The 17,546-nt window shown below is 36.3% G+C and overlaps 1 protein-coding gene across 3 annotated transcripts; it reads right to left on the bottom strand.

Annotated features, from left to right (window-relative positions):
* Nucleotides 1-1,324: 1,324 nt before the first annotated feature.
* Nucleotides 1,325-15,950, bottom strand: LOC106072365 (uncharacterized). 3 transcript variants are annotated; one of them, XM_056014453.1, is made up of 4 exons: nt 15,821-15,950; nt 8,963-9,864; nt 4,240-4,307; nt 1,325-3,384 (listed from the first exon to the last, which is right to left on the bottom strand). In XM_056014453.1, coding segments are annotated over exons 1-4 (2,223 nt in total). In that variant the 5' UTR covers nt 15,822-15,950; the 3' UTR covers nt 1,325-2,132. The 3 variants fall into 3 exon arrangements, with proteins under 3 accessions (XP_055870428.1, XP_055870430.1, XP_055870429.1); XM_056014455.1 differs by having other exon boundaries at nt 4,252-4,307; XM_056014454.1 differs by having other exon boundaries at nt 15,656-15,938.
* Nucleotides 15,951-17,546: the final 1,596 nt, after the last annotated feature.

The raw sequence follows: 17,546 nt of genomic DNA, 5'->3' as shown, positions 1-17,546 counted from the left end.
GATAGTAATCCATTAGTCTTAGAAAAAAGTGAAGGCCCTAACGTAGGTAAAGAAAAGATACATTTTGAACATTGTTTTAGAAAGGGGGGGGGGGGGTCTATCTTTTGTGCCGACGATTCGGCGGGCCTGATGGAAGCACGTTGTGGGCCGGATATGGCCCGCGGGCCTTATTTTGGGCAACACTGTGTTAGAGTAACATCGTTTAGTTTAACGATATCAAAATAAAACGTAGAACATTGCTTACTGAATGTTACGATTCATTGTTACAGGTTGACTTAAAGTGTCGAAACCAGAGACGAACGTAAATTGTGTGCTGTAGTGGAGCATTAAGACTTGACCGACGCGATGTAGAGATGACACAATTTCCTTGAATTTTGATATTTTTAAAAATTATCTATGTTAGTTCTAAATTCAAAATTGTCTTAATTTTAAATTTGTCTAACCACACATCCTTTCTGTCTGGTCTAATCATCTGCTTATATAGTTTACTAGGCCTTTGTCGGAAGCGTGCCTGCCATCCTACCAATGTGCCAACAGCTTTCGTAAGTACACGCTGATAATGTGGTCTGTTAAATATCTGCAATGTCTCTTAAACAAAGAGCACGTCTAGAACACTCATTGTTTATGTAAGAAAATAAAGACATATAAAAATAATCTTAAAATCAGTCAAAATGCTTTTAAAACAAAGTATGTACATTTACGCTTATTTTCAGAAGACCTTAAGATTTGAAGGATGATGGTTGATGAAATGGAAAAACTAAAGATTTACAATAATTTAATTCAATACGAAAGCTTGGAATTCAGAATAAAAGTTAATTAAAAAACAGCGATCGGAAAAGTTTGTAAAATTTATTTTTGCTTTTGTTATGGAGTGTGTGTTTTTGTGTTTCTCTAGTGACGGTTAAAAGAATTTAGAGATTGGTTGGGGGCTATGCACTGTGAATGATGCAGGATATGCGGCACTGTCTTAAGCTGTTTTGAGTACACCACACGACTCCAGAAAGCCAGAGTGAAAAGACGTGTTTTTTGTAGTGAGCTAGATTTTGTTAAAAATAGGCCTACAATTTTATATTATTGCAAGGGTCTACCAAATTTATTTTATTTCATCGTAAGTTAAATTTGACTAAAGTGTAATAAAAGTTATATCTACAACGGTAGACAAAGAAGTTATTTAAGTTACTTCAAGTTTTAAAATATAACGCGTTTTAAATGTCTACCAGCAATCTGGTACTACAAGTCAACGACTGTCCATATATATATATAGCAAGGTCTAAAATGGAAACTTTACACTAATTGTCAGCTTTACATTTAAAATGAGTCTACGTCTTCTTTCATTGTTGCCATTTTGGATGTGTTATTATTTTTGTGTGTGTGTGTTAATGTTTGTATTTAAAAAAAGGCATAGGTGTTAAGACTTAAAATACTGCCGATGAGCGCATGGTAAAATAGAGTCAAGGCTGTTTTGCTAACACCAAAGAATGACATGGCTGCCTTGTATGCGTCCTGGACTGTGGCGTAGCTAAGGTTGGAAGGAGGGTAGAGTCATAATTTGAAAGTCCCCCCGGCCCCAACTTTAGAAGGGCCCCAAATGTCCGAACATTCGAAACATGTAAAAACAAACAAACTACCAAAACTTACATTTCATTCTTAATCTATAGTGTCTGTTTTTGTTGACATAATCTGTTTCCATTAATATGTATTTTATTGTCTAAGGAAGTGACGATGTTTTTAAAAGTTTAAAAGGATGGCTGCCTGGTCGTGCGGTTTGCGCGCTGGACTGTCGTTCGGATTTATCGATGGTCGAGGGTTCAAATCCTGCCCGCTCCCATCCCCCGTCGTCCTGCGGGAGGTTTGGACTAGGAAGTAAACTACCTTCAACTCTGAAGTAACATCCGAAACATGTAAAACATTTTACAAACATTTTTACAAGTTTGGTCTAAGTTGAATGCTTTTTATAACCAAATAAACAATAAAATGTACCATTATTTACGTATTAACATTCAATAATATCTAAAATCAGAGATATTACAATGAAGTGAGCAACAAACCATTAGGTTACTTTTTCTCTTAAAAAAAATCAATTCCGTTATGATAAGCTCTATGCTAGATCTGAACACATTTATAAAGTTCATTTAAATATAAACCAAGTCGTAATTTTTATCCAGATTTTTATGAAGCTCTTTTTGCTTGATCTTCTGTTTCTGTTTCATTTTAAACATGAATGCTCTAGACACTTTGGACTGCACTTTGGACAAGAACGTTTCTCGGTTTGAATGTTCAATGCTTTTCAACTGCTGGAACAATCTGTTTTTTTCCGCCTGCAGAGATTGGTTCTTCGCCAAGCAGTCATCCATTTCCCTTCTCCACATCTCTTCGTTCAAAGTGTTATAATTTCTCCCTAATTTGTTGTGTACATCTCTGGAATACTGCAACTCTTTTTCTTCCATCTTTCTATAAATCTCAGACAATCTCTGAGACAATTGTATTTCAACTTGGATTGTATTCTGAACCGACTCCACGTGTGAAATCATTTCTCTCAAAACCCCCGTGCTTTTATCATCAACAATAAGCTTTTTGTGCAAAGCCTTTGCTCGTGTTAAAAGTACATTTAAACGAATGGTGGATTTGGTGTCCATGGCGTCAACCTGGCAACTTTCAATTCCCTGCATTATTAGATTGGCCTCAAGCATCGACTCCTCCACTATGACCGGCTTCTTTGATTCTAAGATGATTGCATTTCGTGTTGATCGAGCCAGGTCAAACTGTTCGTTTGAATACCGACAGTTCTCCAGGACAAGATGATCAATGATTCTCATTAGATCGTTCAACTGTTTTTCTTTCTCTTCTTTGTCTTCAGTTTTATTATCGAATAAAATAATTCTGTTATTGCATTCTTTGACAAGATCTGACAAGACTCCTTCTTGCTTTGATACCCATATCTGGAAATCCGTTCCTTTTTCCAACTGGTCACCGCAGGTCATCACCAAAATACCAAACTTTCTAAAGAAATTCTTCCCTAATATTTTCTTCAAAAAGTTAATGGTATCCATTTCTTCAGAGGTAAGTCTTCCCCCAAGTTTAAGGACTAACAAAAAGGCGTGGAATCCTCTGGGATTCGTTGCCACTGCACTTGATAAAGCTTCAATGACCAAATTCTGAGCTTGTTCGGCTCCTAAGTCTGTATCTCCGACTCCAGGTCCATCAACCACGCTAACAATTCTTCCGTTGACCTCGCTAGTCTCCCTTGAAACAATCTTAGTGACTGAACTTGTGCTGTTCTTACTCACAAAGGCGTTTCTGTTCAGGATAGAGTTCCCCAGAGCGCTTTTCCCATTGCCAGTTTTTCCAATTAAAAGAAGATCTATATGGGCTGTGTCATGACCTCTAAACGAAATCAAACAGAAATATATTAGTGAATATATTAACTTGAAACAGTTTAGTAAATGTTACAGTTTAATATTGAAACGCTATATAGAGCTACTGGTACAATATGCTAATAATTTACCTTATCTTATATATTAAAGACGTGAATATATTAACTTGAAACAGTTTAGTAAATGTTACAGTTTAATATTGAAACGCTATATAGAGCTACTGGTACAATATGCTAATAATTTACCTTATCTTATATATTAAAGACGTTACTTCAAAAATAAAGATAATTACGCCCTAAGCATTTAATAAGATCGAATTCATTTTTTTCCAATTATAGGCTGTAAAAACGAGTACATTAACCCAGTATTGTTTTTTTTTTTTTATAACAAGTAGAATCAATGTCAAGTTTAACTCTTTCTCTTCGTAATTATTTTTCGCGTTTCGGTAGTATTATTCATTATGTTTGTTTGTATTTCACTTTCCTGTTATGATTAAACTTTGATTAACTTTTTTGTTTTTTTTTATCAGAAAATGTTATAATTGGTATTAAATTATAAAGAAATGCATGCTCTTTTTACACTAAACAAATTACATTTTATAAATCCAAAAGTCAATTTAGTTTCATGGGGGTCAAATCAATGTTGCCATCGTCAATGAGTAGAGAAAGAGTTAGTCACAAGAATATTATGCGCGCTGGACTGCCGTTTTGTCGACATGATTGTCCAGGGTACATACCATGTCCGCTACTATCCCCTGTCGTCGTGGGGGAAGTTTGAGGTACGAAGTAGATTATCTTCAACTCTGAGGGAACACCCCAAAACATGGGTAACATTTTACAGAAAAAGACACAGAAATACAATTTACCTTTGATCGTACCTTGGGGTCTTTACACTTTCTTCTGGTTCTGACAGTTTGTCTAGGCCTGCATCGTTCTGGAATATAAATAAACAGTTTTCCCGGATCCGGATTTAGAGGCTATATCATTTTACAATTTCTTGTTATCTGAATATAGGGTTATGCTTGCCCTGGATGTGGCAAAATCTGTAGGTCACACCTAGGGCTGGTTAGCCACGGGAAATACTGCATCCCTCATTAATCTTTGGACTCGAAGACAAACATTATATAATATATATATATTGTTATAACCCTATTCGAGACGCAAAAGGGTTAACTGTGTGTGATCAGCTGACATATGTGACACAGGCCAGTAATATAGTTTAGCGTGCTATATTGAAAGGCAAGGGACAGTACTGGCATGAACTTTGCACGTGAATAGCGCCGGTGTTATGGTCATCTGATCATAAGCCTGGCAGACCAGAGACACAGTGTGTAGGAAAGCGGCAGTTCAAGACCGGAGAAGGCAGAAGGCCTGATTAGGAGAGATTATATATCAAAATCTATTTTTCTTGATATTATGCATATCTAAACCTTGTTCTGGATTGAAGACAATATGGGAGCTTATATTGCTCGGTTTGCTGAGAGAGAGGGAGAGAAAGAGAGAGAGAATGAGAGAGCGGGACTCAAATTTTATTGTAACAGTTACACTAACTTACGGGCTAATGCTAGGAAGAATTCCTATAAGTACTCCTTCATTCTTAGTTCCATTCGAGCATGGAAAATGCTGACTGAATCAAATAAGAAAACCAATTACCCGAATTAAAGTGTATAATGAACCCAGATGACAAGATTAGCTCATGGAAATAAGCACAACGATATTGTCTCCCCTTTTTTAAGGTATATAGAAATTGTAGTGAACCATTTATGCCCCCTTTAATTAGCATTTTAGTACACATTATTATAGGTCGGCATGACTCCTTTTGTTTTGCAAGAGTGTGTTCGTGTGCGTCTCGTGCAGACGCACATGTGGAGAGGGCGGAGAGAGCGTTTGGAAGTAAAGAACAAAGGATTGAAAGTTGAAGGAGTTATTTTACTGTTTGTGAAGTCATTGCAGTGTTGTTCTAGTTATTTCTTTCACGGGATTATTAATTCACTATATTGGATTAAAAATCTGGATAATTCTTCCTGTGAAGGCGGCGTTAATCAGGGAGCGGCGACCGGATAATTGGTGAGTTCCTTAAAAACTCAAACTTTAACAATTTTTTTATATGATTGTAACCCAAGACCCAAGATATATTACTATTATCATCATATCGTCTTTAATAGCCAAACTGTTATTCTTAAATAATAATAATAATAGCAATAGGCAACAGAAACATGGTCTTTACATCATCTGCCCTACAGATGACCTTTACATCATCTGCCCAACAGATGACCTTTAGACCTCCATCTGCCCTACAGAAAGCTTTTGCATCGTCAGCCCTAAAGCTGACCTTTACATCATCTGCCCTACAGCTGACCTTTACATCATCTGCCCTACAGCTGACCTTTACATGATCTGCCCAATTGATCGCTGAGTATAAATGGGACTTTACCTTTTACTTTTAATATAGTATGAAAGGTCCGGCCTTACATAATTGTAGGCATGTTAAATTGTCACTTCGACATTGCGAATACATGCGTAGATTAGGCTCAATGCGTCGAGTTTTTAAAGAAGAGTTGACGCGGATTTTTTTTTTTTTACTGTAGAAGTCACTATCCCAGTGACCTAACTTTTGTAGAATAAGTGTGTTCATATTTTTTTTTTTTGTGTTCGTATTTATGCATAATAGGGAAACATCTTAATGGTTTCCTGTGAGGGGCTATGCCTGGGGATCTTAAAATTTAGTTAATGTCAATATAGAATTAAAATCTGAGTTTTTTTAATGCTTAAATATAAAGACTGTCTGAAATAAATTATGGTGTCCGGAATAAATAATTTGGGTCAAAATTGTCTGAATTAAATGAAAACACATGGCCTCTTTAACCTTAAATATAAAAACAAATATAGGTTAGGTGTACAAAGTCATCCTTATTCTCCTTAAACTAAAGAAAATTTTGGTACTTCATTATCTTTTCTATGTCGAACCATTGTCAAATAATGCTATCAAACTTTGAAATTTTGGCCTATATGTGTCCGAATAGCATAAACTACTCTAGAAGTCGCCAGTGCAAAGTATATAGTTGGTTAGCTTATTTAATCAATACTGATGTTATAGTAGCCGCAAGATACACATTTGAGACCTAAAGAAAATCTACTGCCGAGGACAGACACAGACGGCGAAAAGAAAATCTAAATCGACCATCTTCGGACAATGGTTATGCTTGCTCTGCTTGAGGCAAAATATGTAGGTCACAGCTGGGGCTGCGCATCCACGGGAAATACTACATTCCACACTAATTTTCGGACTCGAAGATAAGCATTATTATTAATATTATAATATCATGTATCTGAATTGTATTTTATCTAAATTTATTATTTCAAGTTCGAAATTTTAAACAATTATATTCAAGAAAATTATATCCACACTGTGCAATTTTATTGCATCTTAGTAGAGTGTGATTTATATCAACGGCACCTCTGAATGCGCATGTCAGAGAGAGGGAAATACAATTGTAAGCCTCCATTCACTAAAGCTAACTGCAGAGATTAACCCCTTAAAGCACAGGTCCAGGTATCTGATAGTGTTCTGTAGAGTTTGCCTGTCTCCGTACAGGGCGAGACCTTTGCACGCACTAGTTCTATTTTTTCCAAGGCTAGTATCTTCGAATGTGTTTCTGAGCACCATGCAGTCATCTCCCGTGTGCAGCGTCGACATCTGGGATTGTTGTTCTCCCGGATCCTAGTGAAGTAGGCTCCTATCAGACAGTGCCCCGTGCGGTCTCATCTCATCATCATCTCTGCCTGTGGTTCCTTCTGGAGCACAGGCCACCAACCAGCTTCCTCCAGGCATCTCGGTTCTGGGTGAGTCTCTCAAACTGTCCCCATTTCTTGCCCATCTGCTTAGCATCTGCTTTCCCTTGCGATACCGTGGCAAAATAGCCTGATCTTTTCTGTCTAACTGTCACCATTCGTTCTTTCTGTTTGGGCCTTTGAGAACCTTCCAGACTTCTCGCCCCATGCTACAATGGTCCCAGCTATCCTCTGTTGGGACTAAAAGCGTTAAAGTCTCTCTTCAAGCAACGAATTGAAAAATGAAATAAGAATCGCTTAGTGCCACTTTGATTTATCTACATACCGTAATTAATTCGTGAAAATAGCTGCATGATTAAACGTTCTAAGTCATTCTTAATAAGAAATACGCGAATTAAAGTCAACTATTTTAGTCTTAAAATGAACAGAAATGTCTCTTATTGTCACGATGGTCCCGGGTTAGAATCTGACGCTGGCGTCCCCCTCCCCCCCCCACACCCCGTCCTTCAGGTGGTTTGGGCTCTGATGTCATCATTTTCTGAAGGAGCGTCCTAAAAGTGTAAAACTGAGAAAACGAAACGAACCACATTAAAACGAACCACAATGAAACGAACCACAATGAAACGAACCACAATGAAACGAACCACAATGAAACGAACCACAATGAAACGAACCACAATGAAACGAACCCAAGAAACATTTTTTTTTCCAGCAGTTAAAAGACATATAAATAAGGCTAATAATACAGAAAAAAAAATTGAGCTAGATATCGTGTGTTGTAGAGAGTATAGAACAATACGAAAAGTAAAAGTACAAAAGTATGTGTTTTCTTTGTCATAGTTTACAACTCATTTTTAAATCTTATATATATAATCTTTTTCATCTTATCTTAAATATTACAGACGTTACTTCAAACAAGAAGATAATTACGTCCTACGCATTTCATGTGTCAATCTAGTCATGCATGTTAATCAAATGACTTAAACTCTGTGGTTGGTTTTCCTGGCTGATTCAGGCAACCCAGTCCATTCTCTTATGGCAATAGGGAAGAAGGAGCACTTGTACGAATTTGTTCTAGCGTATGGAATAAGAAATTTGCCTCTAGCTTTGTGTATCTCAAGGCAATTCATAGGTTTTGTTTTTCTTTAAGTAAATTATGATTTAGTGTTTTATGTATTATAGCTACTTTTCTTTTTATTTTTCTGCCCTGAGGTGTCTCTAAGTCTAGTGATTTTACTATTGGTGTTACTCTAATGAAATGGAATATTCGTTTGTTATAAATCTCTCTGCTTTATTTTGTATTTTCTTGAATTGAAGGGTCCAAAACATAAGATACGGATTCTAATATTTGTCTAACTCAAGTTAAATAGCGTTTCGCATATGTTCTTGTTTGATTTGTAAACATTTTTTTTATTTAACCCTAATTTTGCGCTTGATTTTTTAAATAATTTCATCAATATGAGGATTCCATGTTGTAAGTTGAATTCTTAGTTTAAAAAAAACAACAACAGCAGAGACCTGTTGAAAGACTTGTCTATTGTTTGTGACCGAGTGAGTAAAAAAAATAAATAAAGATAAAACTTAGATGAAATTATAGAATGACAATAATTTAAAATATTAATATGACATTTGGTTGGCTGTGTGGTATGCACGGTGGAATGTCTTTTGATAGTCCGGGATTTGAACCCCTGCTCTCTATCCCCCCTCCGTCCCCCATAACGTTTGGGCTAGGCTTTTATAGTCCTCAATTCTTAACGAACGTCCGAGGCATGTAGAACAAAAAAAAAAAAAACCTACCACCACCTTCTGGACAGAGTCGTCTCGCTTAGGCAATGTGTTGTAAAACTTCTCAGGAGAAATTTCTTGTAAACAATTTTCTTGCCTTAAACTTAACACGTTCTTTGACTCATCATACGAAGAAGTTTGTTTCCCACTGTCAACCACACATAGTTGGGCGTTTAAACGAAAATCGCTGTTTTCATAATCATCGTCTGAATCTCTTTGGCAAACATCCTCATTTTCGAGAATAGGAGTTTGTATATTTATTGCATAGTCTTCATAGTCATCCCTTGGATTTCTTTTGCGTTTGGTGAAACATGTATCTAAAGATTCGCTAGCAGTCAAATAAATTGGCTTTGTTTTGTTGTCGTGACCCGGAAGTGATTGTTTGTCTTCTGGGATTTGAAAAACATAAACGTTCGTATAGTTTCGTGGTTTGCTGGAAAGTTCTGCATTACTCGGGATTGTTGCCTTATTAGGTTCGTCTTGTGTTTCAGAAGAATGACCTGTTTGAAAGGGTTTTGGAAGAGGCATGGGCTTTCTTGCATGTTTCACGTTTTTGATAGTGTCTAGTGTGGCGTTTGATCCTGTCTTCAAAGAGGAGTTATTTTGGGATGCTTTGCCTACACAGGCATGAGGTAGAAACGCTGTCTCTGGTGCATGCGTGTTTTGAGTCACTGCGTTTAGTGAGGTCTTCGGCTTAAGCACTGGCGTTGATGGGGGTTTGTTTCTGAGTAGAACGTCAACCGAGCTATTTGGCTCTGGGCAATCAGCTTTAGTCATAAGTGCTACAAACGTTTTCTGTCTGACTAAAGTTTTTGTTCTTTCTGTTTCAAGTGCACCTGAGGTTTGTGTTTCAAGAAGTTTCAGTTTTTCCTTGAACGAACGAGTCTCTGGTTCTGTATCCATTTTCCTGTACACTAGTAGAAAAAACAAAACAAAATATTCGTTCATATTAAAACGTAGTTTTAAAAGACAATCCCATGACAACAAAATTATTTTTTTAAATATAAATAGCGCAACTTTCTTGCTTATAGCATGCTCAGAGCGCTACGGTCCAATCTCATTTTGTGGACCAGTTGGGTGGGGGGTACCTGGGAGAAGGCTTTCCGTGCTGCCTTTAGGCACTCAGCAAACACAACTCTTTTCTCGTCGGGTGTCGAGCCGAGGCTATTTGTTACAGAAGGCCTGAACAATGACCTGCATCGTCACAAGCTGTGGGCAGTTTAGACCAATAGCTCGTTGCCATGTCGTACATGACCTATACACAAATATTGCTTCTAATAAAATCTTAATTTAAAAAAATCTTATTATCGATAAATACTCAAACATTTAATTGACATAATCGAACTGAATGAACTATTACGAAATTTAAAAGTTTTTTTATGAACATGTTTAACTAAATGTATGTAGATCTGTCGTGAAAGTTCTCAAACATCTATCTACTTATCTCGAGGGCTCTAGATTAAAACCTTTGGTTGCTACGACACATGGCCCTAAGCTTAAGTGTATGAGAGATTACTTTATGTAGTGTAAATAGATTCCCAGCCCTCAGGATCAGATAGAGCAGGCTCCTGGCTTTTAAAAAGTCCTTTTTTTTTGTTTTGTTTTGTTGTTTGGTGGGTGTCCGCCTCTGGAGAGAGAGTGTGTCATAAAGAGACAGAAAGAGACACAGAGAATGAGTCAGTTTAAGAGATAGAGAGATGATGATGAGGTATTGGTATATATGTATCACCGAAGAGCTTACAAATGCCTCAACGCAGCATGTACTTATCGGGCACAGAACTCTACTAAGACGGACCCTGTATTGTAAACTGTATTACAACTAAACTTCTTTAGGCAGGAAAGACAGCAGGTGTAAGTTACGTCCTAACCAATGTGTGAGGCCTTAATGCTAACTAAGTTACGTTTAGTATACAGCAGTGAGGCCCAACCCTATTCAATCTGCGATCCATTTCAAGTCCCAACACTCGTCTGCGAAAGGAAATTGTTATGAAACTAGTTTATTAGAAACTCATGGTTTTATAAATAATTAATGGGATATTAGACGATTATATTTTTTACGCATCAGAAAATGGCTTTATTTCTGTACTTTTAATGTGAGCAACAGTGTAGTTAGCTTTACCTTTGACTTATTTTATTTCCTATCTTTTTTGGTAAATATTTTTATGGATATTCCAATCTCTAGCAGTAGTTTCAGAATCTTTTTATTCTCTGCTAAAATCAAGAATGCCGCCATATTTTTATTATAATACCGTTTATATGTTGTTGTTTTTTAAAATAGACAAACTTTCTATACAAAACAAATAACGATATATTGGCTTATTATCATGTTTCACAAAAATTTAAAGACCCGTTCTTTTTTTTTTCCTGATAGGTTCTACATTCAGAGTTCCATTTTATAAACATACAAATGATAAAGTTCATGATACCAATTCATTAAAGCCCTACCATAGGTAAAGTTAAATTTTTCAAAATGGTATTGCATTATTTCTAAAATTTGAAAACTAAAGATTATTAATTTTCTAAGACAGTTAAGATCGATTTTCCTAACAGCTTATAAAAAGGGTTACGTACATAACGATCTCTCTCTCTCTCTCTCTCTCTCTCTATCTATCTATCTATCTATCTAATCTATCTATCTTATCTATCTATCTATTTAATTTAATAATAGAATATGCATCCTTTGTTTGGGACCCCTCAACTCAAGATAACAGAAACTGGAACAGACACAAAATAGAGTAGTGAGATTCATAACAAACGAATATTCACACTTAACCAGAGTAACACCTTTAGTAAAATTACTAAATTTAGAAAGCCTTCAGGACAGAAGACTCAAAAGTAAAGTAGCAACTATACATAAAATACTGAACAATAATCTTCAAATAAAAAAAACAAAATTTAATAAAATACTCCGAAAGACACAAAGATAAAGGCACATTCCTCGCTCCATATGCTAGGACAAATTTGTACAAATACTCCTTCTTCCCTAGTGCTATTAGAGCATGGAATGGGTTGCCTGAGCTAGCCAGGAAAACCAGTGACTTGGCAGAATTTAAGTCATTGGTTAATATGCATGACTAAATGCATGACGCGTAGGACGTAATCATCTTCTTTTTTGAAATAACGTCTGTATTATAGAAGATAGGATAAGAAGATGAATAGGATCGACATAATTCAATACCCGAAGACAATCTATTCAAGATAAAGATGTTCTAGTCCTATTGCCATATTCAATATTTTTTTTATACTTTGAAAAATTATAATGTTCAAATGAGAGTTGTCCGAGCGTGGCCAACAAGCTCGTGATTCTTTTCCAAACGATATACATCAACTGTCAAATTTCTAGGAAAATCGTTATATCCATTTCGAGATCCGTGTCTATGAATGTGTTACCTGAATAGAGGTATTGTAAAAAGAAAACTATAAAACTGGATAGATATGGGCTATACGTGTACACTATCAACTTCTGACACTTGGTTTCTTCCTGAGTTCGCTTTTTTTCTTACGCTCCACTAATAGTGCGGATCGAATTATTCGCTCTATAAAGCAGGAAACGCAGGTACGTTTCATGTGACTGTCAATTATACCCCTTTGGTAGGTACCAAATCTTTGACCTTATGCGCCCAACTCAAGGTGAATGCTCAATAATAGAAATGTTATTTATACATCGCTATTAATAAGCATAATATAAATGATATACTTAGACCTCATACATTTTGAGGGAATTACGCGCAGGTACTAGATGCGTGGAATCCATGGTGCGCACGGCTCTATGATGGTCATATGAATATCAAAGTGACCGGATTACTAAGTACGAGGGAATGATAAGTTTGGCCACTTTGTAGTCAATGCCCGTGAACATCAGTAGCCAACGGAATGTACCCAGGACAAAAGTAGCAGAATATTTAAATCTTATCTAAGGGGAAGAACCTCAACATCACTGCCATATATCTAAATTGTGCAGGAATAAACTCCCTTTTCTATATAAAACAAAAATAATTTATTACCACTTATAAATTGACGAATTATTATTTTTTTTAATTGATTTATGTATTGTCATAAACTATGAATAATAATAAACAATTTCAACGTGACCCGAGAATGGGAAATGGGAGAAAAGCTTCTACAAAACATGATTTGTGGAATATGTGCATGTCTCAATTAGCATTTATTTCCTTTATTCGCTAAGTAACAAAATTATTAATTACTAATAATTTATTCACTATATTTTTTTACTGAATCATGTTTGGTTATGTTCAATAAATAATTCAACTTTCAAGTTCAACAAAACGGCAATGGGTGTTGGAGAAATGAAATGTACAAAAATTATACCAGACAGACAGACAGACAGACTTCGTAATAAAAGCTATCCAAAACCGTATCTGCCTTCATGACGCTGGTCTAGGGTTGGTTTTACAATGTAGAAAGTGTTATTTAAATGTAGACCATTTGACCACAAAGCTGTGCCCATACATAGGCTTCGCTCTCATTTGCAAACTAGCGAGTAACTATTTTAGGAAACAAAATAGAAGACGGACCTTCAATTCAAATTGTCGTCTACAAATATGTATTAGAATAATTTTATTTATATTTTGTTTTCAATATTATTAGATGTACTAACGAAGTAATTATACAAATATGTGAACAGCTGACAATGACTGACCAAATCAAACAGGATCGTTTTCAGAAATACATAGCAAAGTCGACTTAAACGGGAAATATGCAGAAGCTAATATCCTCCTTTTTCCAGGATCACTAGGACTATTCAGTGACATACTAGATTTGTTTTATAAGTGGTAGGAAGTACTGATTTTTATAGGTATTTTTTGGGGTTCAAAACCAATAGAAAGGAGAATTTTTTTAAAAAGAATTTCTGTAAAAAAATACTTTTAGCCCACTAGGATCTGGAAAAAGAAACATTTTAACAAAATCTATCTATCTATCTATCTATCTATCTATTTATCTATTATCTGGAAAAAGAAACATTTTAACAAAATCTATCTATCTATCTATCTATCTATTTATCTATCTATCTATCTATCTATCTATCTATCTATCTATCTATCTATCTATCTATCTATCTACCTACCTACCTACCTACCTACCTACCTACCTATCTATCTATCTACCTACCTACCTACCTACATACCTACCTACCTACCTACCTACCTACCTACCTATCTATCTATCTACCTACCTACCTACCTACCTACCTACCTACCTACCTACCTACCTATCTATCTATCTATCTACCTACCTACCTACCTACCTACCTACCTACCTACCTACCTACCTACCTACCTATCTATCTACCTACCTACCTACCTACCTACCTACCTACCTACCTACCTACCTATCTATCTATCTATCTATCTATCTATCTACCTACCTACCTACCTACCTACCTACCTACCTACCTACATATCTATCTACCTACCTACCTACCTACCTACCTACCTACCTACCTACCTATCTATCTATCTACCTACCTACCTACCTACCTACCTATCTATCTATCTACCTACCTACCTACCTACCTACCTACCTACCTACCTACCTACCTACCTACCTACCTATCTATCTATCAATCTATCTATCTATCTATCTACCTACCTACCTACCTACCTACCTACCTACCTACCTACCTACCTACCTACCTACCTACCTACCTATCTATCTATCTATCTATCTATCTATCTATCTATCTACCTACCTACCTACCTACCTACCTACCTACCTATCTACCTACCTACCTACCTACCTACCTACCTACCTACCTACCTATCTACCTACCTACCTACCTACATACCTACCTACATACCTACCTACCTACCTACCTACATACCTACATACCTACCTACCTACCTACCTACCTACCTACCTACCTACCTACCTATCTTATCTATCTTATTTATCTTATTTATCTTATCTATCTTATCTATCTTATCTATCTTATCTATCTTATCTATCTTATCTATCTTATCTATCTATCTATCTATCTATCTAATCTATCTATATCTATATCTATATCTATATCTATCTATATCTATTTATATCTATCTATATCTATCTATATCTATCTATATCTATCTATATCTATCTATATCTATCTATATCTATCTATATCTATCTATATCTATATCTATCTATCTATCTATCTGCCTGTATCTCTCTCTCTCTCTCTCTCTCTCTCTCTACCTATATACCAATATATGTATAATGAAAACATACCTGAAAGGAGTGCTTTTAAAAAAAAAATGTCCCGGTACTCAGTGATGAACTGTCTAACTTTTAACTGCTAATAAATTAATAATATTCGTTAAACTGAAAGAAAAGTAATATTCTTTCCCCAAATTGAAAAAGGTGCCGGTCCGCAGCATCGGTGCGTACCGTCAGAAAAAAAAGCACTGCCTGTAAGAAAGTAAAGTACTTGTACAGTGACCCTTAAGAAGATTATCCTTGTTGAAATATTAACATTTCCGAAAACTCTGTAGTATTGCAACTACAGGAATTCAATCTATATCTGTCTATATATATATCTTTCTATCTGTCTGTCTGTCTGTCTCTCTCTCCCGCTCTCTCTCTAAGTTATTTGTCAATTAATCCATCCATCCTTTTACCAATCAATTAATCAAACAATCATCCATCGTTTATTACATACATAATATTATGTAAAAAAATATATCCATTGATAAAATGAAAACCTACCCGTAGAAATATTTTTTTAAAACATTCAAATGCTGTCTGTTTAAAATTTGTGAAACGTGAAACCAGAGGAGACAATAGTTGATCACTTAGAAGCACTAAAGACAAGAATATAGCACTAGCAGACTTTATTCACATAGTTTAATGAACACTAAAACAACAACTTACTGAGACAGTTTTCGACTGCACCAAATGTTGCAGTGTTCTATTGTGTCTCGCCATGTCTCCGTGCATTGTGGAGTGTATATACGTGGTCATTTGATACTTCCTTGTTCTGTCTATGAAATGTGTGTGTGTGTGAGAGAGAGGTGGAGAGAAATGGAAAGAGAGAAAGGTTGAAAAAGAAAGAGAAGGAATGAAAGAGAAAGAGGTTGAGAGAGATAGAAAGATTGAAAGTGAGTTTGAATAGAGAGAGAGAGAGAGAGAGAGAGGCCAAGACAGAGACAGAGGCAGAGATTCAGAGAGAGAGAGAGAGAGAGGCTGAGATATAGAGAGGGAGAGGAAGATTTAGAGCTAAAGAAATTTAAAGAAAGGTTAAGAGAGAGAGGTAGAGAGTTTCATACTTTTGTTTGTTTTATTTGATTTTGTGAATTGTCTAACGTCATCAAGATTATATTCTTACCAAGCCTTTTTTTTTTAAATGTGAGGTTGCGATCGGCTTCAATGTAGTCTTGTCAGCGTATGCCCATTATAGAGAAAAGGCATCTCTGATGGAAGGTCTCAATAAGCCTTAAATGCCTTTGATAAGAGAACCCAGGTCTCATAGCCATACTAAAGTGTGGTGAGAACCACTGCTTTATAAACATTGACATTGACATACTCTCAGTATAAAAATTCCACTTTCAGACCTTGCGATCTAATGATCTAGTAATATAATGATGTAAAGATTGTCTGTTTCTGTGGTCCACGGTTAACGAAGGTGTCATGTGGCCAGCACAACCACCAACCGCCATAAGTTTTCCCCAACTAATGTCAAATACTTTCTAGAGCTGGCTGGACTCAGGGGCACCCAAAGTTTCCGAAATTAAAAATCCGTCTTCACCAGAATTCAAACAATGGGCCCCCCGGTTAGGAAGCTAAACGCTTTACCGTTTAGCCACCGCGCCTCATCAGTCTCAGTATGAGGCGACCAAAAAGCGCTGTTGGCCTTAGCGAGACGGTTTGTCTATCCCTCTGGGCAGTGGCGCATCATAATGATATAATACCTATCCATAAAACTTACAATAATACATTAATAGTCATAGCTTATACCACAACGATAAGACTACACTTCATATACTGACAAAACCAGTGGAGTAGCAAGATACTTGTAGGCCAGGATTCAAATATGTGATGGTATCCCCGTCCCTAGCAGCTATAAGTTATTGTGTAATAAAAAGCAAGCAAACTGAAAAATGATGTATATTTACAGCAAGGAATTTCAACCTGTTTAAAACATATTCATTGTAAGCATTTTTCGTGTTGTAACATGCTCAATGCCCAAGGGTTCATTCTCTTTTGTGATAGCGTAAATATATTGTTACGATCTCTCCTCCTAATCAGGGCTTCTTGTAAACACTGCTAAACACAACACAACACATCAACACATCAAGAACTTGACAACAAGGCTCCAAATAATCTGGTACTTTAATAAGGGTCCAATGAAACAGCCAATACTAGACTATTGGCAACACATCAACCACTAAAATGTTGCATTGTACATCACCGTACAAAACTCTACTGTCTCTATCTCTTCCTGGACTCCTACACAACACTTGAGGACTCAACCAGGACCGACTTCATGGCCAGACTAACAGTCCCGGTCTCAACGCTTTCCGGTCTTGAACTGCCGCTTTCTTACACACTGTCTCTGGTCTGCGCAGGCTTATGATCAGATGACCATAACACGGGCGCT

The sequence above is a fragment of the Biomphalaria glabrata genome, chromosome 16, assembly GCF_947242115.1.
Source record: "Biomphalaria glabrata chromosome 16, xgBioGlab47.1, whole genome shotgun sequence".
Classification (NCBI taxonomy): domain Eukaryota; kingdom Metazoa; phylum Mollusca; class Gastropoda; family Planorbidae; genus Biomphalaria; species Biomphalaria glabrata.
This window is presented reverse-complemented; position numbering and strand designations above follow the sequence as displayed.

Bases quoted from the DNA above. Each gene is read 5' to 3' on its own strand.
- LOC106072365 (XM_056014453.1), bottom strand. The intron at 4,308-8,962 runs GTAGGTTTTTTT...TTTATATTCCAG, and splicing joins ACTCTGTCCAGAAGGTGGTG to AACGATGCAGGCCTAGACAA. The intron at 3,385-4,239 runs GTAAATTGTATT...GATTTCGTTTAG, and splicing joins ACCCCAAGGTACGATCAAAG to AGGTCATGACACAGCCCATA.